At 37.5% G+C, this 24,788-nt stretch overlaps 1 protein-coding gene across 1 annotated transcript; it reads left to right on the top strand.

The window, feature by feature from the left end:
- Window positions 1-18,614: 18,614 nt before the first annotated feature.
- On the top strand, window positions 18,615-24,650 carry LOC148012287 (uncharacterized). Its single transcript, XM_087669646.1, has 3 exons — window positions 18,615-18,791; window positions 18,916-18,969; window positions 24,282-24,650. The coding sequence occupies exons 1-3, from the start codon at window positions 18,716-18,718 to the stop codon at window positions 24,470-24,472; spliced, it is 321 nt and encodes a 106-aa protein (XP_087525772.1). The 5' UTR covers window positions 18,615-18,715; the 3' UTR covers window positions 24,473-24,650.
- The last annotated feature ends 138 nt before the right edge of the window (window positions 24,651-24,788 follow it).

Below are 24,788 nucleotides of genomic sequence, written 5' to 3'. Positions count from 1 at the left end.
TTAACTACAATATTCCACCATGGCTTTCTACAAATAAAGGACACTTGATCCTTAGCTTTCTCATTCCTGACCACTACAAAGTCAAGAATATAGACGTCTATCACCGTCCATTAGTCAATGAGCTTAAGATTTTGTGGGAGGAGGGGGTTGTCATGGAAGATATGAGCAAGCGTGATGGTCGATGGTCTACCAATATATGAGCCATTCTCATGTAGACCATGTATGACTTTCTCAGATTTGAGGAGTGCTCAGTTAAGTAGGTTTCTATTCTCATTAGTAATATCTATCATAGCTCATTCAAGTTTGTATTCACAGGATAGAGGTGTTGGGACATGTTTGGTTACCTCAAGTTATCATGCATGTCCATTGTATGGGCCACAGTTAGACTCCCGAAGGTTACGAACCATGAAGAAGATGGTATATCAAGGACATGCCGCTTTCTTGCCGAAGGGTCATAAACTGAGAGAAGGTTTTCTTGGACGACCTCCAGTACAAATGAATGGGTTTGACTCTAAGTTAGAGGTAAGCTCAGATAGTGAACCAAAAATACCTAGGCCGCCCAAGACCCGACACACCAACGGGGACCTACCCATTCACCTGAGGCGCAGATGATTGAAGCAAGAAAGGGCGAACCAACCCAGGGACACACAAACAGACAAACAACGAGAACCGCGGGACCTCCCTAAAAGATTTACGAAATTCAAGAAAAGAGATAGGGTAGTGATCCTGTTGGGTGCCAAACGGCAAGGTCAAATGAGCGAACCAATCGAGGGACCAGGCAAGGTCAAGGAGGTGAACTTAGCCTAGGAAAGGGAGACACCCCGACTAGCCTTCATTGCCGATGACTTGACTGAGGAAGAAGAAACGAGTCTTGTCGCCCTCTTGCGAGAGTATGTAGACATATTTGCTTGGTCCTTGGAAGAGCTTAAAGGGGTAGATCCCAGTGTAGTGACTCATAATATACCCATGACACCAGACGCAACGTCGGTGAAGAATTGACCATACCCAATGAATCCAAAGCACGCTCATGCTGTCAAGGAAGAGATTGATAAGCTGATAAGAGCAGGATTCATTTACAAATTTGAGCACATGGACTGGGTATCGCCCATAGTCATCGTGATGAGGAAAAATGAAAAAAATTAGAGTGTGCATCAACTACAAGAAGGTGAACGCTGCTACTAAAAGGGACAATTATCCATTTCCATACACCGAGTACATGCTTGAAAGAGTGGCAAGCAAGGAGGCCTACAGTTTTCTGGATGGCTTCTCAGGATACAATCAAGTGCAAGTGCATCTTATCGACAAGCACAAGACTGCCTTCGCCACCGAGTGGGGCATCTTTGCTTACATAATCATGCCTTTTAGGTTGACTAATGCCCCTGCCACCTTCCAACGCTTCATGTGCACCATATTTAAAGACATGCTTCGCAAGGAGTTGGAAGTCTTTATCGATGACCTCTACGTTCACTCGACCTGGATGGAACACTTAGACAAACTCCAAGCAGTCTTTGAGCGGTGTCGCCTATATCGTCTCTCCTTGAACCCCTTGAAATGCCAGTTTTGCGTGAAGCATGGATGCATCCTTGGCCACGTGTTGTCAAAGAACAGCATTGCCATTGACTTCTTGAAAGTCAAGGTTATTGTCGACCTTCCACCCCCAACCAACAACAAGGGAGTCCAATGCCTCTTAGGCCATACGGGATACTATCGGTGGTTTGTGCTAAATTACGCATTGATAGTCAGACCTTTATACAAGCTGTTGATTGTCTTTGAATGGACTGAAGCATGCCAATGAGTATACAAAGAGTTGAAGAAGGCTCTAACCACAGCATCAATTTTACGAGCCCCAGATTGGACCATTACCTTCCACATGCATATTGATGCTTCTAAATTTTCTGTGGGGGAAATGTTGTGCCAACTTGGTGAGCACAACCTAGACTATCTAGTGAGCTTTGCTAGTAGACAGCTCACTGAGATGGAAATGAACTACTTGACGATAGAAAGAAAGGGCTTGGCCATGGTGTTTTCTCTAAAGAAGTTCGGACATTATCTATTGGCTACACCCTTTACCTTTTTGTGGACCATCAAGCCTTGCTATATCTAGTGAATAAACCTTGCGCTACAGAACGCATAGCTCAGTGGCTCCTTCTGCTTTTGGAGTTTGACTTCTCTGTTATTGTACGGAAGGGAAAGCAGTACTACATGGCTGATCATATATCACGCATCCCCACAGGAGAAGCCGCTGGAGAAGGCATTATCGATGAATTGCCAGACGCCCACCTCTTAACCTCTCCAGCGAGAGAGATTTATTCAAGGCCAATCTAACGCCATATTGGGCAGATGACATAGTCCAAGTGCTTGAGCATAGATCACCTGAATGACCAATAGAGAAGGCAAGGCTAAGGCGACTCATTCTCAAAATTCAACCCTACTAGTTGATAGCATGCCAATTGTATCGCTTAGGGCAAGATGGATTATTGCACAGATGCATGTGCGAGCATGAGATGCACGACGTGCTCTCAGAGGCACACATGGAAATTGCTGGTGGACACTTTAGCGGAGACACGATGGCATGCAAGGTGTTGTAGTCTCAGCTATGATGGCCAACGCTGTTCCGTGGCGATGTGGCACGATTTGTTAAGCATTGTGACGAGTGTCAGCAGACAAAGGTCCCGATTCGCAAGGATCAAATAGAGTTGATCCCAATCATTGCACGACAACCCTTCAAAAAATGGGGAATTGACTCTATAGGACTCATCAGCCCCGCTGCACAGTATTCACAGGCCAAATACATCATTGTGGCCGCCGCAGACTACCTGACAAAGTGGGCAGAGGCAAGAGAAACACGAAAGAATGATGCTCGAACGACTTTCAAGTTCTTGTGGGAGCAGGTAATCTCACGATTCGGCTGCCCAATCGAACTAGTCAATGACCAGGGGACACACTTCATCAATGAAGTGATAGCGCATCTCCTATCCACCTTCCTAATTATCCATCGGAAATCCTCTCCATACTACCCTCAAGCAAACGGCCAGGCAGAATCCACGAATAAGATTCTTGTCAACTTCCTAACCAAGGTGGTCTTTGCCTCACACAGTGACTGGGATAACAAGCCGATGGCAGCCTTGTGGGTTTACCGCACAGCTTATAAAATGGCTGTCGGCTAGACCCCCTTTAGGTTGACCTATGGAACCGAAGCAATTCTCCCTATAGAATTCTTCATGCCTAGCTTGCGAATTGCACTTCAGGAGCGATGGGAAGGAAAGGAGGCATGGACGCAATGCCTAGTTGAGCTTGAATGCCTCTTAGAGATTCGCCTTCTAGCCACTCATGCACTCATATGTGAGAAGGCACGACGCAAGAGCTGGTTTGACAAGCATGTCAAGCAACGCGACTTCGAACAGGGCGACTTAGTGCTCCTATACTCAGTTAAGGGGCATAAGCAAAAAATGAAGTTTAGGGGACTTGGTCCTTTCAAAGTCCATGCAATCAGCCGAACGGGCAACGTCGAGCTCGAGACTCTAGACGGTGAGGGAATAGGCTTCTTCAATGGCAATCATGTCAATAAGTATTATCCTCCCACACATCCTCTGCATGAGCCACCAATGTTGGAACCACCTGTCAAAGTACGAGTAGCAACCATCACCAAAATGGATGATGAGTATGAGGAAACCATAGAGCCCGTATACCTGCACATCACAGTCACTGCCAAGCAAACATGCGTCTTCAATGCCTTGATCGATGAGGGAGCGAACTTCAATGTCTTGACTCACGATCATTGGACCCAACTTGGCAAACTCCCACAACTACAAGGCACGGGAAATTTTAGTAATACGGTGCAAGGAGTAGAAATGCATCCCTTGGAGGACTTATAATCATGTTGATTTGTGGAGGAGGCTGCAAGGCACATGCCGAAAGTAGCATGATTATGATATGGTACAATAAATAGGAGGGGAAATCAAAAAATTATTCTCGCACCGTTACATGATTACAAAAATGGTCCACATAAGCCAAGGCCCATCTTATATAGTTTGTGTGGCCAATGACATGTGGCATTCTATCATTGGCTAGGGTTTGTGATGGCCATCCACATATCAAGTCATCCCAGTGCTGTATAAATACCTGTGGCAAGCTCCTCATATGGTTTTTTACTTGATCTTGTAACTTAATTGTTCTATGCTCTTAGTATTATTTTCGAGTTTTCCTTCTCATTTTTTGTGCTTTTTCTTTGCCTCATTTTTTGTAACATGATACAAGGCAAGGGGAGTCATTTGTTAGATGCACAAATTTATTTTTTTCCCATATTGGCATTGCATCGATACAAAGTGAGGATGCATTTCTAGTGTGGTCAGGTACAACTTTTCGTATCATATCTTGGATCCTCAAATGTCTAATCTAAAAAAATTTCAAGGCTTCCCAGATAATATGGACATACAAAAGAGGAAAAGAAGAAGGCTCTCGTCAAGGTCAAGGGGTTTAATTTGTGATGCCTTCGCTCCTAAAATTTCTTTAGCTTCTTCTCCATGCTCAGCAACAAGTGTGGGAATGCCTAAGAAATCTCTAGGTAAAGGTAAGTCACCATTAAGGGTTTTTGTATTGTCTCAAATCACATAGATTTCTCCTTCAAAAAGGCTCTTGGACTTTCTTTTTTAGAATGGCATGGAGTTATATTATTACGCAATTGTAGAGAATATTTTCAACCCTGATTGGGATCTTAACTATATGGTGAACTCTTATAAAAAGTTTTATGTGGAGGACTTTTCTAAGTTTGAAACTCTAGCATTGCCGGGATACAAAGAAATATGTTCATATACCTATTGGGACCTCACCTTTAGAGAATTCATTGTTTAGAAGGAAATGTGAAGCTCATTCTCTTAACAAGTTTTATGCAATAGATATGTTTTGTTCTACTCATTCTAGGAAATGCAAGATTATGTCAAAATTCGCTATATTCATTATATATACTCTTATTAAATATCATATTAAATTTGATGAACAATAATTGGAGGTAGCAAAGTCTTCTAGCTTTTGCTTATTGGATGAGGTGGCAAATGAGAAGGATATAGAGGAATGTATGGACCCTTAGAGCAAGAAGCATATATTGCTGATGACAAATATCACCCAATTTAGAGCTAAAACTATTATTGAAGAAAGCCATGAAAATTTAGATATTGTGTCTAACTTCCCTTTTTTCTATACTATTCCTTCTGTTCCAATTTTCCTATTAAGGACAAGGAATACATACTACTATCAGACATCCAAAAGCTCTTTAATCTGAGAGAGGATTATTATTTAGCAGTCATTTGCAATGGCTTCTAATATTGCAAATGGCATAGTTGATGTCGAGAACAAATCCAATGAAGAGTTACTTAAACTAGACACAAAAATGGCAGATAATAAGTTTATTGATGCAAGGGATACCATTTCCCTTTGTTTTAAACAGAGCAAGAGATATTAAGAATGAGTTTGGAACTATTAATGAGAAGTTTAACCATTTTCAAGGCCAATTTGGAATTTTGAATTTTGGAAGAGAAAAGTTAGAGTATGTTAAAGAATTGCAAGATACCAATGAGATGTCATCATCAATTAATATATGGAATCCAACTAAACTAGAGCATGATGAAAAACAATTGGTAATATTATCTCTAATTTTTCAAGATACATTGATAGGTTTGAGTTTAACTTTCATTTGATATTTGTCTTTTTTGCAGTTCGAAATTGCAAATTGTGATAACTTCTTGGGGCGTGGCAAAGGGTTGAGAGTCAGTGATAGTTCATTGAAGGACATTACACTTGGACATTACTTGGCAAGGATTGATCCTCATATTTTCTTAGTATTCCATAACATCCTCTCAGAGGAAGCAACATTGTATATACTGTGTATTAAGGCCCTTATAAGGCTACTTGGTTTCTCTCGATTATAGTATAATATCCACAAGGTGATATTTTTGGAGAAGACAACAACAATTAAGATATTTGGTTACAGTCATGGTTTCTCTTCTTCTAGAGCAAGATACTTTTTGACTCTCTCATCTTATGCTTTGACAATAAATTGAAGATATATAAAATCCATAGTTGGCTATAAGAGAGAAAATTTTTGTATTATAGTGGAAAGATTCTCGAGGAGGAAGATGATGTGAAAGCTCTTGAGGGCTAGCTTTGTACTTTTCTATATTAAAATATACTATGAATTCTTAAGTTTCATTGTCATTTTTAGTATTCATTCTTTGAAGTTGTTGTCGAGAAGACCAATTGAATAGTTCCTCAATAGCATTGCTTTTATAGCTCCTCCTCCATATCTTGTGCTTCAAAAAAAACTTGTATGTGCTTGACATTGAGATTTTTCCATACCTTGGCCACTATAATTTTCTAAGAGGCCTTGCTTCTCCACAAAGTAAGTCCCATAGATATAAAGGATGTTTTGCAATACAAGAAAGTAACAATCATTTTACACCATTGAAATTTTTATCAAAGAAAACTTAGATTAAATATTTTGTGTCTTACCAAATAAATGTGATATCCTTTTCTCCCTATACCTACTTTATTGCTTGAACAAGATTTGTAATTGAACATTTGAACTCTTCTCAATATGTATATGCTTTCTTTTATTGCTTGATGAGCTTTAGAAAGACATCGAGGTGTCTCTAAACCTCCATCCTTAGAAATGCAAGTCGTGATGTGGTTGCAACATTTTTCGTGATCCCACACGACTCTCTCCGACACTTCTAAGTAATGCTCACCTATTTTTCTATATGGTTTTCTAAAAAGTGTCTAGCTTCTGATCCTCTCATAAAGGCATTGGCCAAGATATCTATTGTTTTCCTTGAAAGTGTTGGATGAAAATACATTTTTGCGAGTAATGCCTCACATTTGTCAATACACTCATCTAATTAAAGTGAATGTCTTAATTGAGTATGCATAGTCTAGATGCAACCTAAGAAGTTTGTCAATTATTCTAATCTTTGCATGCAAAGTACAAATATGAACATTTCTAAGAGGAATTGAAAGAATGGGATCACATATGTCTTCTATGTTTTTAAATTTACTCAAATGTATAAAGTCTCTAGTTGGGGCTCTTCTTGCTGGGTGCAAGCTCCTCCAATATTTAACCCAACACTTTCCCTACAATAAAGACAAGCATATTTTGCATTTGTCCCATCATATATTCCAAGCATACATTTGATAGTTTTCAAGTCGATACTCATATACCTTTCCACATTAAAATTACCAATCCCATCAACAACCATCAACATTTTTCCTTCACTTTGAGACTTAATAATATTTAGAATACCTGCATGTATGAGTGAATAATGGTTTAAATGTTTGATAAATGTCAATTGGTACCTGAGCCAAACCAACCCACCAAATCTCCATATCCTTGGACTAGAACTTATACCCTAGTGCTTGACCCTCACCATTGCAGTAGTCGAATACCATGTTCATAATGCAAATGCTAACTCTTTCCATCTTTTTTTCTTTTTGAATCAGTGCTTCATCTAACTTCAAGGAAAGCTTTAAAACACCATGATATTATTCTATTATGAGTTTATACATGTGAATCATTGTAATCTACACTTTTCTTAGATCCACCCATATGTTGTTAAACACATTGTATTCAATAAATATTTTTCTTTTTTGCTTTTTATATGGCATAGACCCTTCAATATGAATGTATTTTCCAAAAACATGTGAAATCTTACGATTCGTAGTAGTCCTTCCAACTTATTCTATTACATTTAAGGTTTTCAAACCATAATCTAGAGATTGCACAATAATGTTTTCAACTAATACCCACAATATCACATGTCTCTACAATTTTATTTGATGTTAGTATGCCTTTTAAGTCCTTTACCGATTCTTTGAGTGTTGGATCTCTCAAATCTACATTTTGAGCTGGCTTAAGAATCCTCAACATATATTTCTTATCCATGGTTTCTTTTAAAAGATTGATTCTCTCCTCACTCTCTTTGATATTAATGCCTGATATGTTAGAGACATATTTCTTTGCAAGATTTAGTCTCCTTTTCTTTACTCTCTTGTACAAGTTAGTTATATTCTTTAATGGTCTCTTCCTCTCTCTGAATCCTATTAAAGTTTTGTTCAAGCGTGTTACCTTGTCTTGTAATGACTTATTAGCATTTTCCAAAATGTCAATCTTATTTATTAGCTCAAAAATACTTGTTTGTGCAGTTAATTATGTATTTTCTATTTTGTGCATTTGAGTCATGTATGTGTAAGATGTGGAGTATAACCTTTGATCAATAGCCAAGCATCCTATCATAACCTTCTCCAACATATCTTATGTAGTCATGAATATTGAAAATAGGAGGAGGTTCACTTTTAGAAGAGTCCTTGGTATAAATATTTCCATCCACCTATAAATCTATATGCTTCTTTCCTTGTATTTTCAATCTATTAGCCTCCATCTCATCTATCTATACTACTGGATAACATAAACTTCTCCAAGATGTATAAATTAGATCGAGTTGAATAGTAACTTTGTACATGCGAAGACACTTGATGAAAACCAATCATCTCAGGTTGTTATATATATAATTGTGTTAATTTAGTATATTTGTGTATTGCTAATTATGTAAATATAAAATGTTTTTGTTAAAATGACTTTTTTGGAATCATAGAGTACGTTGAGTAAGCTAGATGGAGAAACAATCTTGTTAAAATATTTGGATATTGCGACGGTGTCAAAGAGTTTACTGTTCATGATATAAATCATGGGATTCTTATGAACACAGAAGAGTTTCACTGGAAGTTATATGAGATATTTGCATACAAAATTTAGGCATTGTTATCCAATAACCACCTTAGTTATACAAGTTCTTTTGTATTTAGCATATAATTTTCAGTTATACCATGTACATTTATGAAAAATAAGTCTATGGAAACCTACAACTTGGACATCTGGAAGTAATTAACAGTCTGTAGGATAAATTACATTAATTCAGGTACCAAAATATGGTCAGAACCCAATAATAATGCCAAAAACTGTCAAAAGTCCACTAGGTCCACATGGGACCAGAAGTAACGGACTTAAGTGACCAGCAAGTGACCTAGGCTAGTCAAAGAGTGACCAGGGACTGAGCAGAGAGTAGCCCGCGTTTTTTGGCGCAAAATGTGGGCTGCATTGTCTGAGGCAAAGTGGAGAGAGCTGGAGCTATGGTGCATGAAATGGAGCATGCAAACTGAATATTAACAAGCCCAACTACTGAAGATGTGAACATGGTGAGAGCTCCACTTCTCTGCCTCTTTGGTCTGACGAAAATGCATGCTGAAACAGTCTATAAAAGAGGGAAATCTGAGAGAAGAGTATTCAGCATGCTCTTATGCACGACTTCTCTCATCTTGTTTACCTTATTCTTGGTCCAATGAAGCCCGACTTGTACCCAAGTACTTGAGTGACTTTGGGATAAGCAAAGGGTGAGGATATTGAAGACTTATGGACTGTTATGGGCTGTAATAACCAGTCATAAACAGGGCAGCCCACTGTTATGATCCATTTTTATGAGCAAACATGGGTTTTTTATGGTTGTAATGGAGGAAAATGACCTCTTTTCTTCAGGACTTTGTTCATAGATAATCAGATTTTAAAGTGCTTCTTCTTGAGTTTATGCACTCATTTTGAACTTGATTATGGGCTGGAATTTTCTGTTTTAAAACAGGGCTGAAGCTAAAATTATACTTTTTCAATTCATTTCATGTATCTTTGGCCCAAATCTTGGATGCATTTGAATCTATCAACAATATACATGTTCCAAAGGGTTGAAATCCATCTATGTACATGAAATAAATGACATTAGAGCTTGCATTTGACATTCACAAATGAATTGAGAATTTGAAAATATCCTTTATGATATGATGTATGTATCATGAGGCATTTGATGTAATCAAGTTAGTCTTATTCCTTCCGTTCATGTATGCTAAGTATATAGTGAGAAGGCTTGAACTCTTCTTCCATATCTAAATCATTTCTAAATCCCGGATCTTATTAAACCCCAATCCATTTTTCCTTTCCGAATCTTGAATCCTAAACTCTTCTTCTGCACTAAAAGCCCCGGTGGTAGACCTTCAACTCTTAACGCGACGACAGTGGTGAACCCGATGTGAAGGTCCGCTGCGGAAGAAGTCCAATGGTAGAATCATCAAGTTCGGGAGGAGATGCTTTGCAACAATTGGTTCGTCTAATGCAAGAGAGCCAACAACAATAGCTGCAATTTCAACAGCAGTTGCAATTGCAACAACAACGGAGCCATTAAGGCCTTAGAAACAGTTGGGCATGAGCTCAAGCAATTTAATGGGCAAAATGTGTCCTCTTTTATCTGCCTCTACACTAACAAGATGGTCTTCTTTGGAGTTCCTTAACATGCCTAGAGCCGTTACTTTGCCTGCCTGGCTATGCATGGTCTCTAGGACCGAATTCATAGTCTTTCCCAAAAAGATGCAGGACGGACTGTGTTCAAGAAGGCTCTTCGAGAAGAAATTTTCCTTGAAGATTCTGGCCTTATGACAAAGAAAATCTTCACCGAATGGGTCGAAAGGCCCAATAAGGGTCTAACTGCTACTGCTCTTCATCGAGAGTTTGAAAGAAAATTTGCCCAACTAGTTCCCGATGACCAACAAGGTATGGAAAGTCAAAAGATTGAATTATTTTTAAAAGCTGCAGATTCTTTTCTTAAGGAGAAATTGACTGACCGACTTGAAGACCCTGACTCTGAGTCGGGATTGAAGACTGCTTGGAGTGATGTCACTGAAGCAGTTAATATGATTGCTCGAAGAGAGCGATTGCGCCTAACATGGGGATCAACCCCTGTAACATCTGAATCTATGAAGGAGCCTGTTCCAGTTTCTCGACCTCCTGTCTCTATGGCCGAGCAATCAAGAAATTTTACTGTTCCTTCTCCAAAGAAGGATGTCATGGACGAGTTAATTAAAAGCATGTGAGATCTCCATCTTAATTTAACAGAAATTAATTCTAAAGTAGAAAGGCTTGATGTTAAAGTAGAAGAAAGGGGTCGGTCAACCACCCAAAGACCTACACGAGAAGGCTTCAAAAGACGTTGCATTTGGTGTGATAGCCTTCAGCATGACAAGAGGGAGTGCGGTGCATTCCGTGAAGCTGAGGCACAAAAATTAGTATTTTGGAAGGATGGTAAAATTCATGCAACCGAAATCGAGCTTCCTCTTGAGCCAAACTTCGACAACGGTGGCATGAAGAAAAGATTGGAGGATTTGGCAACAAGAACAGCCTATGCAGCTGTTGATGCTTCAACTTATGGGTTGCAAATTGAGCCAACTAATGAAATTGTTAAAACATGTAAAACTAATGCAAAATTTAAAGTGTGGACGTAGGCCTTGGAACGCATGGAGCAAGAACCGGATGGTCCGAGCCTGTGGATTCATTTTCAGCTTTTGCTCGGTTAGCTGAAATTAATAATCAAGAAGCCATGATAGAAGAAAAGAGAAGAAGAGAAGAAGATGTTGCCGGTCCTTCCTCTTCAGGACCGACTAAAGGCATAACAAGAAGCAAACTAGACCAACAGAAGGCTGCTCAAAATCTGCCACCACCAGAATTTGACATGGGAGAAGCCCCTCAAGCAAAGAAAACGAAAGGAAAAAGAAAAAGCAAACATCCCAGTTACAAGTTGCAGTCTGACATAGAGACCGCAAAGGATCTTAAACGGATCCTAGAAGAAAGGATTCTTGGAAGCATAATTGAATTTACATTAGGTGAAATTCTCGGTATTGCAAAACGAGGATTTCATGATGTAATAATTGATGTAATTAAACGAAAAAGACAATATGTTGGTGAGGAAACTGAAGAATCTGTACATGATTTTTTGCAAGTACTTCATGTGTATTTCTAGGATGAAGAGAAGCTGAAAACCCAAGGGATTCGACTGGAGGCAATCAAGGAATTGATTGCAGCCATAGAAGCCAAAGAAGAAGACATTTATGAAGCAGAAGTTGAAGAAGCCATAATGGTGGAAACTTCTCAATCTAAAGTGCAGCCCATGCATAAGAAATAACTCTTCTTCACAACATGCAAGAAGAAAGTGAAACTCACTTTATTCCAAGTAGTCACTATTCCCGTACCCATTGGGCAAGGGCGACTACTGAAACTGTTGTTAAAATCGGTGAGAAAGAAACTCCATGCATTGCCCTTATAGACCATGGTTCAGAAATTAATGTTATGTCAAGAAGTCTCTATGAGAATAGTGGATGGCCCATCGATGTGGACCCAGGGTGGCGTATGAAGGCAGCCAATAACTCTTTTGGCGATCTTTATGCAGCATGTCCTTATGTACAAGTTACTATTGGTAATGTAAAAGATGAATTTCATTTCTTTGCTCAAGATTCCTGGAGTTATCCGATCATTCTTGGACAACCATTTATTTTCGAGTCTCGTTTAGAGACAAAGGCTCTTGATGACGGTTCATCATATGCCCAGATAAGAAGCAAGGATAATGATAAAGCTGTTCAATTCCTAATTGTTTGTGTTAATCACCATTGGAATAGGGATCGATTAAGACATCATCCTGTTCCTCCTAATGCCCGAGAATTTAAGGGTTTTCATGTAGCGCTGCTATAAGCGGAGGCTATGGCAGTGCATCATGTCACAAAAAATTGCCTCCACATATGAAGGAGGCAAGGCCAAAAGCTAATTTGCAGGTTTTTTCAGCCAATGGTGTGGGCTGTTATAAACAGTCTTCAGCCATGAACAAGGCTGAAAGAAAGTATTTGAGTCATATGGAGCAAGAGCTGAAGCAAATTGATGTTTTACCTAAAGATGAAGAAATTTCAGGACTATTTTATGGGCTGAATTATAATGATACAATGGTTGAAATTTATACAGCCATTCATGCAGAAAATCAAGCTGAAAATCAGTCCATACAAGTATGTACATTGGATATGTATGACATAATTCAAGAATTTGCAGATTATGAAGCTTTTGGACAGCCAAACAAGGATGAAGCAAAAGTAGAAACAAAGTATAAAACAATTGATAAGAAGGTCAAGCCAGTAGCTACTCCTCTACCACCTGAAAACCACCTGAAAGTGAAGGACTGGCAGAAAGGGCTTCCAAACAACCAAGCCTTCGTGATGCTAAAGACATTGGTCACCAATTTACAACAGAAAGTCTACAAAAGCTAAAAATTGGTGACAACTCTTTTCTCTTGCCAGCTGAAAAGTAAATCTTCATGCAAATGTTAAAGGACCATGGTAAAGCTTTTTCATTTCAGCCACATGAAATTGGCTGTGTGGATCCAAGCATTGTGGCACCAATGGTAATTTTTACCGTCCCACATGTGCCTTGGAATCTTAAACCAATTCCGGTTCCAAGGGCTCATTTGCCTAAATTATTGGAGCTTTTAAATGAAAAGATAAAAATGCGAATATTGGAGCCATCTTCAGCTCCATATTCCAACCGATGGTTTACTATACCTAAGAAGAATGGATCTTTACGATTCATTCAAGATTTGGAACCCGTCAATAAAATCACTATAAGAAATGTTGGATCATGACCAATTGTGGATGAGTTCGCCGTAGCATTTGCAGGAAGGGCAATCTATTCCATGGGAGACTTATATTCATGCTATGACCAATTTCAGCTTGCTTTGGAAAGCCGTGACATTACTACAATAAAGACACCTCTTGGCCTAGTCCGCATGTGTACTCTACCTCAAGGGGCTACGAATTCAGTAGCTCACATGATGAATGCTATGCATAAAGTATTAAGAGATTATATTCCTCAATTGAATCTTCCTTTTCTTGATGATGATTCAATCAAAGGATGTGAAGTTCATAAGAAAAATGAAGAACTCAATGAACTTGGATGTCGAAAGTTTGTTTTTGATCATATCAATGATTGTGCTCAGATCCTGTCTAAATTAGAAGAAGTTCATCTTACTCTTTCAGGAGCTAAATCTGTTTTTGGAGTTGAAAAAGTCCTTGTGGTCGGTCATATGTGTGGTCCATATGGCCGAAAGCCTTCTCCATCTAAAATAAATGCAATCACCAAAATGCAAGAAGAATGTACAAATGTTTCAGAAGTGAGAAGATTTCTTGGTGCATGTGTTTTCTACCTTATTTGGATACTACATTTTGCCCATGTTGCTGAAAGTCTTTATCAGCTTCTAAGAAAGGGCCAAAGGTTTCTATGGACAAAAGAACACACTCAGGCTATTCGAAAACTCAAGAAAATGCTGACTTCAGCTCCCACTTTAAAGAGGGCTAACTACTGTAATGGACAGCCCATTATACTCACAGTGGACACAAGTCCTATTGGAATAGGATGGGCAGTTGGTCAAGACGACCTTGAAGGCAACATATATGTAATTCACTTTAGAGCGAAGGTTCTTAATGAACGACAAAGAAGGTATACTCAAATTAAAAGAGAGCTTTGGGGAGTAGTAACTGCATTAAAATGTGATAGGGAGTACTTCATGGGTGCACATGTTATAGTTGAGACAGATTGCCTTCCACTCTTGGGCATGATAGCGAACTGGTCCACTCCTGACATAGCCATGCTAAGATGGATAGCCTATATTAAATCCTTAAATACTGATTTAAAACATATTGCAGGTAGAGATAATCCAGTTGCTGACATGGTTTCACGTGCCAGATATATAGATGAAGAAGAAATGATGGATGAAGAAGAATCAGAGTTTATAAATGAAGCTGTTAATGCATGTACAACAAAAATTACAGCAAGAAGAATAGGTTTAGCTATTAAAATAACTTTTACATCAACAAGGAAGGATGAATCAACCAAAGAAGGACAATGGACAGCTAGTAAACAGCATATTCCATGTTTTGTTATGGTTTGTTCACACTTTAAAGAAGAATATTATGCAGATGATTGGCTAAAAATTGGCCAATTTTTGAGTACTATGACAAAGAAGGAAGAATGGACTAATGAAGAGTTCAAGAGAATTAAGAGAAAAGCCTATGGTTTTTTTCTTAAAGATGGCTACCTTTGGAGGCATGCAAAAAAGAAAGGAAGGGCGCCTGTTCATGTCTTAGGTGACAAAAAGACACAAAGACACGTTATGCAAGAATTCCATGAAAGACTATTGGCTGGTCATAGAGGCATATGGGGTACTTTTGCCAAAATAAAAGAGAAATTTTGGTGGCAAAACATGTATAAAGACATTGAGCATTTTGTTGAGTCTTGTCATATTTGTCAAATGTATTCTATGGTAAAGCATAGAGATGGGCTTCAGTTTATCCATTCACTATAGATGGGTTATTGATTTAGTAACCATGCCTATAAGAATTTAGAACATGAGATATCTAGTACTTGCTAGAGAAGATCTCACAAATCAAGTGGAAGGAAAGGCCTTGACAACAAAATCCACTCATGCTGTTTGTAGATTTTTACTTGAAGAAGTATTTTGCAGGTATGGACGTGTTGCTAAAGTAACTGCTGATAGAGGAGAATTGGATGCCGATGAGGCTCGCCATTTCTTTGATCAACTGGGAATTAAGCTATCTCTTACTTCAGCCTACAATCCTGAAGGCAATGGTAAAAGTGAAAGAGGTCATCAACCAATTCTTAAAGCTTTAGCAAAATCATGCTAAGGAAAGATGAGGGAATGGCCTAAAATGCTACCATTCGCATTATGGGCTGATAGAACAACCCATAGTGCAATGACAGGATATATGCCAGCTGAACTCATGTATGGACAACCACCTATTATGCCTATTGAGGAATCCATTGTCACATGGAGTATCTTGCCTTGGGATGAAGGCATGAACAGGGAAGAATTGTTGTCTTTACGCATAAGGCAACTTGAAAGAAGACCAGAAGATGTTAAAATAGCCATTGAAAGGCTAAAAACAACAAGATTAAAGAATAAGAAGAGGTTTGACAAGCACCATCGACTCCGTCCAAGAGCTATTCAAGAGAATGACTGGGTTCTTCTTTATGATAGCAGCTTGGACAATCAACATAGTGCTCATAGGAAGTTAGCCAAGCAATGGTTTGGACCATATGTTGTAAAAGTAGTATATCATAATGCTACTTACTCTTTGGTTGAAATGGATGGGACCATGATAAAGACTCCAATAGCTGGGAAACGAATCAAACTCTTCAAACGAAGAGAATCTTTAACTTATGAACTTGATGACTTAGACATAAGCCCTCTACTTGAAGACATGCAGGAAGAAAAAGACTTAGGGAATGAAGATGAAGAAGAAGACCCTCCTTGACCTGTAATCTTATGAAATGGCACATGCCGGAGGATGTGCAAGTTAGGAGGGGGTGAATGTCAAAGAGTTTACTATTCATGATATAAATCATGGGATTCTTATGAACACAGAAGAGTTTCACTGGAAGTTATATGAGATATTTGCATACAAAATTCAGGCATTGTTATCCAATAACCACCTTAGTTATACAAGTTCTTTTGTATTTAGCATATAATTTTCAGTTATACCATGTACATTTATGAAAAATAAGTCTATGGGAACCTACAACTTGGACATCTGGAAGTAATTAACAGTCTGCAGGATAAATTACATTAATTCAGGTACAAAAATATGGTTAGAACCCAAGAATAATGCCAAAAACTGTCAAAAGTCCGCTAGGTCCACATGGGACTAGAAGTAACTGACTTAAGTGACCAGCAAGTGACCTAGGCTGGTCAAAAAGTAACCAGGGACTGAGCAGAGAGTAGCCCGCGTTTTTTGGCGCAAAATGCGGGCTGCACTGTCTGAGGCAAAGTGGAGAGAGCTGGAGCTATGGTGCGTGAAATGGAGCATGCAAACTGAAGATTAACAAGCCCAACTACTGAAGATGTAAACATGATGAGAGCTCCACTTCTCTGACTCTTTGGTCTAACGAAAATGCATGCTGAAACAGTCTATAAAAGAGGGAAATCTGAGAGAAGAGTATTCAGCCTGCTCTTATGCACGACTTCTCTCATCTTGTTTACCTTATTCTTGGTCCAATGAAGCCCGACTTGTATCCAAGTACTTGAGTGACTTTGGGATAAGCAAAGGGTGAGGATATTGAAGACTTATGGACTGTTATGGGCTGTAATAACCAGTCATAAACAGGGCAGCCCACTGTTATGATCCATTTTTATGAGCAAACATGGGTTTTTTATGGTTGTAATGGAGGAAAATGACCTCTTTTCTTCATGACTTTGTTCATAGATAATCAGATTTAAAGTGCTTCTTCTTGAGTTTATGCACTCATTTTGAACTTGATTATGGGCTGGAATTTTCTGTTTTAAAACAGGGCTGAAGCTAAAATTATACTTTTTCAATTCATTTCATGTATCTTTGGCCCAAATCTTGGATGCATTTGAATCTATCTTCCAAAGGGTTGAAATCCATCTATGTACATGAAATAAATGCCATTAGAGCTTGCATTTGACATTCATAAATGAATTGAGAATCTGAAAATATCCTTTATGATATGATGTATGTATCCTGAGGCATTTGATGTAATCAAGTTAGTCTTATTCCTTCCGTTCATGTATGCTAAGTACATAGTGAGAAGGCTTGAACTCTTCTTCCATATCTAAATCATTTCTAAATCCCGGATCTTATTAAACCCCAATCCATTTTTCCTTTCCGAATCTTGAATCCTAAACTCTTCTTCTGCACTAAAAGCCCCGGTGGTAGACCTTCAACTCTTAACGCAACGACAACGGTGGATGAGCTATATACATCATTAAAATCCACTTTTAACATGGTCAACAGATATCCCTCTTTCATTACAAATTGTATGGAGTATAATGTGGATGCCATGAGAAAGGCTATAGTACAGTGGCTTGTGGTGCAGAAACGAGTCACAATTAAAGATGTAATCATTAGGAGTTTAAACGTAGATGATATTCATGTAGTGGAATAGCCATGTTGTTTGGATTTCACATTGTAATATGCTAAATTTTCTACTATGGGTATCAACAAAAAATTCTACTATCCACTTTTATTCTATTAAAAACTCTTTTTAGATAAAATATTATTCTATTATCTTTTATCTTTGAGATACTAAAATGCCACTCTATGAGATTTTACTATGTGACTATATAATAAGTTCTATGATAAAGTTCCTACATATATAACCTATGTTATAATATCGCTATATAGTAACTTGTTGGATGAAGTTACTATATCAATAATGTGTATTTATAATGCCACTATAGTCTATGTAGTAACTTTTTGATAAAATAATTATAGAGATCTTTGTGATAATAAACTTACGTAGGAAGTTAATTAGAAAAAGCTTTCTATATAGTAAGTACTAAGTTGACTAGAGAGATCTTTCTAAATTGATTTTAGAAATGATAATGTAAGCACGTGCAGATTTATTATTGCGAGGAGATCCGACAACGTAGTGTACCTTTGAGTCCGGAGGCTCGCGTTACAAGAGTACTTTTAAGGGCGTTTCGTACCTTTGACGAACACGATCGTTTTAATCGTGTCGCTGTTTGTTTCACGTTTAAGCTTCTTTCGTTGAAAACGAGGCTATTTTAGACGTGTACGACTGTGCATGCTGACGGCGATCAAATCCACAAGAACACGGGACTGACCAGTGAGTCTCGTCGACTCGTCCTCTCTCCACGGACTACTTAAGGAGCGCACGCAGATCATTATCGCACGCCTTTCTTTCTTTCTCTGTGCTTCTCAAGTTTCCATCATCGTTTACTCATCATCATCAACTTCTGGTTCCTGTACTCCATCGACCATGGCAGCCTTAAACCTTCGACAGCAGTCAAGTTTCTGGGCTGTTACAAGCCTGTTGCTTCTTCTCGCATCTGCAGGTACGTACTATAACAGAAATTACTGAATACCCGTAATACCTATCCTTCGATCTATATAGCACATTCTAATCGCCATATCGGCGTGCTTTGTTCGCTGTTTTATCTCCTTGCCTTGATAATCCAGGAATCATATCCGATCTGCTGATCCAGAAGGCCTCCGCCCAGCAAATATCAACACGTCAGTTTTCTCTTTCATTTCATTTCAGTTTTCACATTTGCATTAGCATATCTTGCTTTTACATAAAACTTTTATTGGTGCCATTGCTGTTATTATTTGGTGGCAAGGAGGGCGCAGATCTACTCGTACATAATTTTCTAATCTCTAATGCAACATAAACTTCAATGTGAGATCTTTGAGATACCGCAGTGAGCGGTCAGCTTTTAACTTGATATGCTAAACATATAAGTTAATTTAGGCTAGCTCGTGGTTAACCTGATTTGTATTAATGAGAATGATTTGCAAATTTATGCTACAATCAAATTAATCTACAGACAGCCAAGCCACATCTGTATCAGACCGAAATTCCAATTTTAATAGTGACATGATAGGCATGACCTTCGTGTGATTGTCAGCCATCAGATAGTTTGAGCCGATTTATCAGGGGCATTATCCATCATTCTAACCTTCCAAAGCACACCACTTCGATTCCCCTCTTAAGAGTTACGCTTTTAGTGAGGAGTTTTCAGGGTGGAAGACAATATTCCCTAATAAGGAAAGCTTCTCAACTTGAGGGGATCGCACTAACACCTTTGGGAAGTGTTGGCATATTCTCCAACAATTCATTTCTTGCTTTTCAAACTTTCGTGTAAGTGACATAATCCATGATTCATAGCAGGGAAGTATATTTCTTGATAGATATTTTGTACATGTATATATGTTGCCACCAATATAATGTTGCTTTCCTTGTCCAAACGCTCCGCAATGCATATTATGCTCCCATTAGGACACACTTGCTTTCCCCTATCCCAATGCTCCATATTTGCTGGGTGGAGCTAGAATCAAAACCTTCTTTAGATGCAAAAAGCATCTCAAGTTTAGTCATTCTTATCTAGCTACCACTTCTTCTTTTCAATCATTATAGTCTACAAGATCTAGCAAGTCCAAGTCCATTTATGAGTGACATATTAGTGAGTTGCAAGCAAATTTTGAACATTGCTAGATAAGGATGTTAGTCCACAACCCTTCTAGAACATTAGATTTTAACTTTTTGGAGTGTCTCTATCAAGCTTTTAACTTATTATCCTCCATAGATAGTATATCTAAAGTATGTGTCCTGATGATGTAGCAATTCGGATCCCAAGGCTCAATATAGTGAGCTTTTTGATTAACAATGCTCTCCTACTATTGGAAATTTCCAAGTTAGCCTAGTTATGTCACATATAAAAAGATTAATGTAATCTTTATGGAAATGTAATTGCTTGCATTTGAAGTCTTATTTGTTCTTTATTAATAAATCCAACTAACAAGTTTTGTAGGAGTGGATTCATAAAGTGAATCAATTGCCTAAGAGTGAAGTGCCAAAGTGAATCAATTGCCTAGTAAAAGGGATCCACATGGTGAGGGCATCATTTTGAGAAGGGCATGGGTTTTGCTTAAAGGAAAATTTTCCAATTCACAAGAACTTCCACTTGAAATAAATTTCATTGCATGGCTACTCATTTCTCCTTCCATTCTTAATGGAGGAGAGGATCATTGAGCTTGTTGAGCAACTCTCACCGATTCTTCACAATTTAGGAATGTCCAATAATATCTACGAGGTAGCTTGTTTTTGGAAGCATTGTTTACATATGGATAATGAGACTTTGTCGATACCAAATCTCATGGAATCTCTCTACTTGATAGACTCATCAATATAGTAGTTCATGCATCTTGTTTCCTTGCATGGGTCTTGTAGGATTTGCACCCTTTAAACATTAACTTACATGAGGTCTCACATGTTAATAAATTATGATAGAGTAAGCAATGAACTTTAACCTTAGATTTAAAGATTCCTTCTATTGGGAGCATCGTAATGGTTAAGTGGATTTTACTATTATATAAGATAACAAAATTCATGCACTTGTGCCAAACTCTCTACATGCCACGTATTCTAATCATCAAGAATTTTAGCTAAGATGTGCCCACTTGTGCAGAAAACTCTACATACCATAATCATAGTGTTTTAAGAAGGTATCTTTCAAATGCTACTCATGATTTTTGGATATCTAACTAAAACTATATATGTAGTCAAACTAGGAGCCCTACAAATCAAAGTCACTTTTTTTTAAAGCACCTATGTAAGAATGAAATAGGCTACCAAATCAATCCACCATCATGTTAGTGTTGTTCTTTTCTCCTCGAAAATGGGAATTCATATTGTTTCACAATTATCTTTATTTTTTTTCTATTTGAGTCGTTCAATTGCTAATTTAGTCAATGAAAAACCAAGTGTCTACTACTACTCAAATAAGACTATTATGAATCTTCCAATCAATATCACGATCCTAAATCCCTTTTAGAAATAACACAAACAATGAAAATTGACCAATTTATACTTAGTATTTATTATAGATCTAATCTTGGTGAAATATGCACGTTAATGAACATGGGTAAACCCATAATTTCATTATCATTTAATTCCTTCATAGAGAATCTCAAACTTTGGTTTTCAAGGATGGCCAACCATTTCCTTCACTTAGAAGTGATACTTTTTTGAGGTGAGAAATACTTTAGCACTTTATGGTCATGTTTTCTAGTCGATAACACCTCTCTCTCTTGCTCTCCCATGTAGGAATTGACTTCATCATATTATGCTAATATGTCCCCTACCCTCTAGCTACATTAGCCTTGCTAATGTTTTAGATAGCTTGGGGGAAAAGAGAAAGTGGACATGTTTTTGAGATTCTAAAATCTTACGTCATATCTATAGAATGTTAAAAAAGACTTTACTTTTTAGTTGATCTTTAAGTAAGGCTACTTTGTGAAGGCATGCACTTGGAGATGACTTCTTTGTAGAATAGGCCTAGCATATTTTCCCACTGAGTACTATTGATATGGGTAATGAGTTCCTACCATAATGGTATGTGTAAATATTAGTTTCACTAGTATGTAACCCTTCTATTTGACACTTGGAGATGACTTCTTTGTAGAATAGGCCTAGCATATTTTCCCACTGAGTACTATTGATATGGGTAATGAGTTCCTACGATAATGGTATGTGTAAATATTAGTTTCACTAGTATGTGACCCTTCTATTTGACCTCTTTAGAATGAATTTGCATTTAGTATTGTAAATTTTGTATTAACATAACCACATCTCTAGAATACTGGAAATAAACATGGTGAGTGTTACAGGGAAGAGTGTCAGTAGTCAAAATGAGGGCCTATAGCTAAAACGATAAGCTATTTGAAGAGTGAGGGTTGAATCATCCAGATTATTTAGTGCTTAGAAGATTGTTGATTCATGAAATAAATAAGAATACATTATCATGTACCTAAACAAACACTATTTGGTAGAAACCATCATATTCATACTATTCTATCATTATTTGATGATAGTGCAAATGCAAGTAAATGTTATGTGAGTAGTTGGGTCACTTTTAACTCATCCAATAAAATTAGTTTCTGTGTGGGATGGTTGCATGTTGTGGTAGTCTATTAAGATGTGATACCCTTTATCCTTCTCTTTCAGATGAGCTTAAGGATAGCTATAATCATTTTACATCCCTCTCTTGGTGACATTCCTCCTAAGCTTGAGTGATCATAATACATGCATCCATGACATCCTTCTACCTCTCAATTGTTTTTTGGCCATTGATTAAAGTAATAGCTTTAACACTTGTAAGTATAAAATGTGTATCTCCATGCGTAAATGAAGTATTCCTAAGGAAAAGTTTCATTCCAAACATGCCAACAAATTTTTTGCCAATTACAACTCTAAGTTACGTCCCTTAAAACCAATTTTGAAAAAAAAAATCACTATAGCAACATTTAAAGAAGAGACATCAAGTTTTGAGTAGGCCAATCTCCTCTCCTTTTGATGTTTCACTAAGTTAGGGATGTGGTCCCTACTTTCGAGAAATATAAGGAGGAAAATTTAGGGACTTGGTGGACATTAAAAATCTATGTTTTAGCTAAATAAATTAATTAAAAGATTGGAAGAATATATAAGGAACCACAGATTAAAAAAGATAGAATCAACTACCTCAAAAACTAGACTAACTAAAACAACTTTAAAAAAAAGCTTCAATCTTAAGCAATAAGACATTTAATAGTTTATGCATATTCTTCCATGACATGGAAGTTCTTTTCCTCTTACTATTTGGATACACACTTTCTTTAAATAAAAATTATTGTTTCTTGTGGTTAGTAGTGAGCTTTCAACCTTTGTTCTATTTCATGCCCATGGCTACACATAACTTCAACTCCTAAAAAACATTTTTTTCATTGTTATGTTTGGTTCTTATGCATAAGGCATAACAAAATTGTATATTAAAGTGGGCTAGAAAATGATTTAATTAGAATAACGAAATGTATTGTTCTATTTTGATGGTGATGTGCTAGATTTTCCTTGGAGAAGTACTTTTGATGGCATTAAGCATTGCATATAGAAGCCTTGTCTTTGATACCTAAATACGTAGATAACTAAACATTTTCCAAAGGAAATAGATTGTTTGATAATTTAAACAAAGGTATGTCTCAAAATACATGATTGATTTTCAATGTGGATACCCACTTCTTGAGGGAAAAATCTTGAATATGTAGTATGTTCATCCTTCACACATTCCTTTTTTGTTTCTTTTTTTTGGGGGGGGGGAGGGGAGGGGAGGGGAGGGGAGGGAGGGAGGGGTTTCCCTTAAAATATCTAACCAATGTACTAGAAACTAAGAAATTTATTTTGGTAGAGATCTAACTCATTTTTTGAAAGAGGGTTCTCAAAATAAAAGGAAGCTAACTGAAACTTACAAATGTACCATTATGATGCTTTCATGGGTTTACTATAGAGAATAATTTTTTTTTGTTAGAAATGATTCTTCTATGTCAAAGATTTATGCATCTTGTGGAAAATATTTTCACACAAACACACATAGACACCTCCTACACATGCACATGCATACCCTCTCCCGAGCTATCCCCATAGTCTTCTACACACAATGACATATGCATACATGTTGACGTGTATGTGTAGTTATAAATATGGCTATATCTTTACATGCATATAAGTATTCATGCAAGTTTTTTTGTAGATTATTTATATATATGCATAGGTATGAATGTGTGTATAGAGAAAGACATAAGAAAAAAATTATTATGATTTGTGGAATACATCAATATAGATCCCATACCTTATGATTTTAATTACAACCCACTCTAGCATGCCATTGGTACAAAATATCACACACTCATACAAAATATTAGAGAGAGAGAGAGAGAGAGAGAGAGAGAGAGGGAGAGAGAGAGAGAGATGAGATGAGAATATGTTTTACCTACTTTCTTTCATTGGAATGCAGCATGTGGGACAGGAACAATATGCCCTTTGGTCTATTATGACACAGAATATGCAACTTGCACCTCATTTGGAGAGGAGAATCATCTACCAGCATATACTAATTGTTGTATACTTCAAAGTTGTGAGACAAATGCATCGAGTTGCACTCTTCACCTAAATAATGACGGAGGAGATATTGATTGTGGATTTTGAATGACATAAAAAGATAAAGCAATTTCACACCCTTTTTCTTATTAGTTATGACATTCCATATTGAATGGCATAATGTATCACATGATTGGTTGTTATTACCTTAGCATCAATAAATCGAAATTGCTTTTAATCAACATATTATGTATACATTACCTTCAATTGAGTATTTGATGTTTGAGACACAAAGGCCAAAAGTGAATGCTTGTAACTTTTATATGGTATTTCTCAACTCCTCCATAGGTATAACTTTGGGTTAATAAGTCAAGTGTGCACTAATGGATAACATGATGATTAAGCATATACTAGTGCAAATTAC

The sequence above is a fragment of the Lygodium microphyllum genome, chromosome 27 (genome assembly GCF_053477565.2).
Source record: "Lygodium microphyllum isolate KBCC chromosome 27, Lygodium_microphyllum_v1.1.10, whole genome shotgun sequence".
Taxonomy (NCBI): Eukaryota; Viridiplantae; Streptophyta; class Polypodiopsida; order Schizaeales; family Lygodiaceae; genus Lygodium; species Lygodium microphyllum.
This window is presented reverse-complemented; position numbering and strand designations above follow the sequence as displayed.

Bases quoted from the DNA above. Each gene is read 5' to 3' on its own strand.
- LOC148012287 (XM_087669646.1), top strand. From the start codon at position 18,716: ATGGCAGCCTTAAACCTTCGACAGCAGTCAAGTTTCTGGGCTGTTACA. The intron at 18,792-18,915 runs GTACGTACTATA...TTGATAATCCAG, and splicing joins GCTTCTTCTCGCATCTGCAG to GAATCATATCCGATCTGCTG. The intron at 18,970-24,281 runs GTCAGTTTTCTC...ATTGGAATGCAG, and splicing joins CGCCCAGCAAATATCAACAC to CATGTGGGACAGGAACAATA.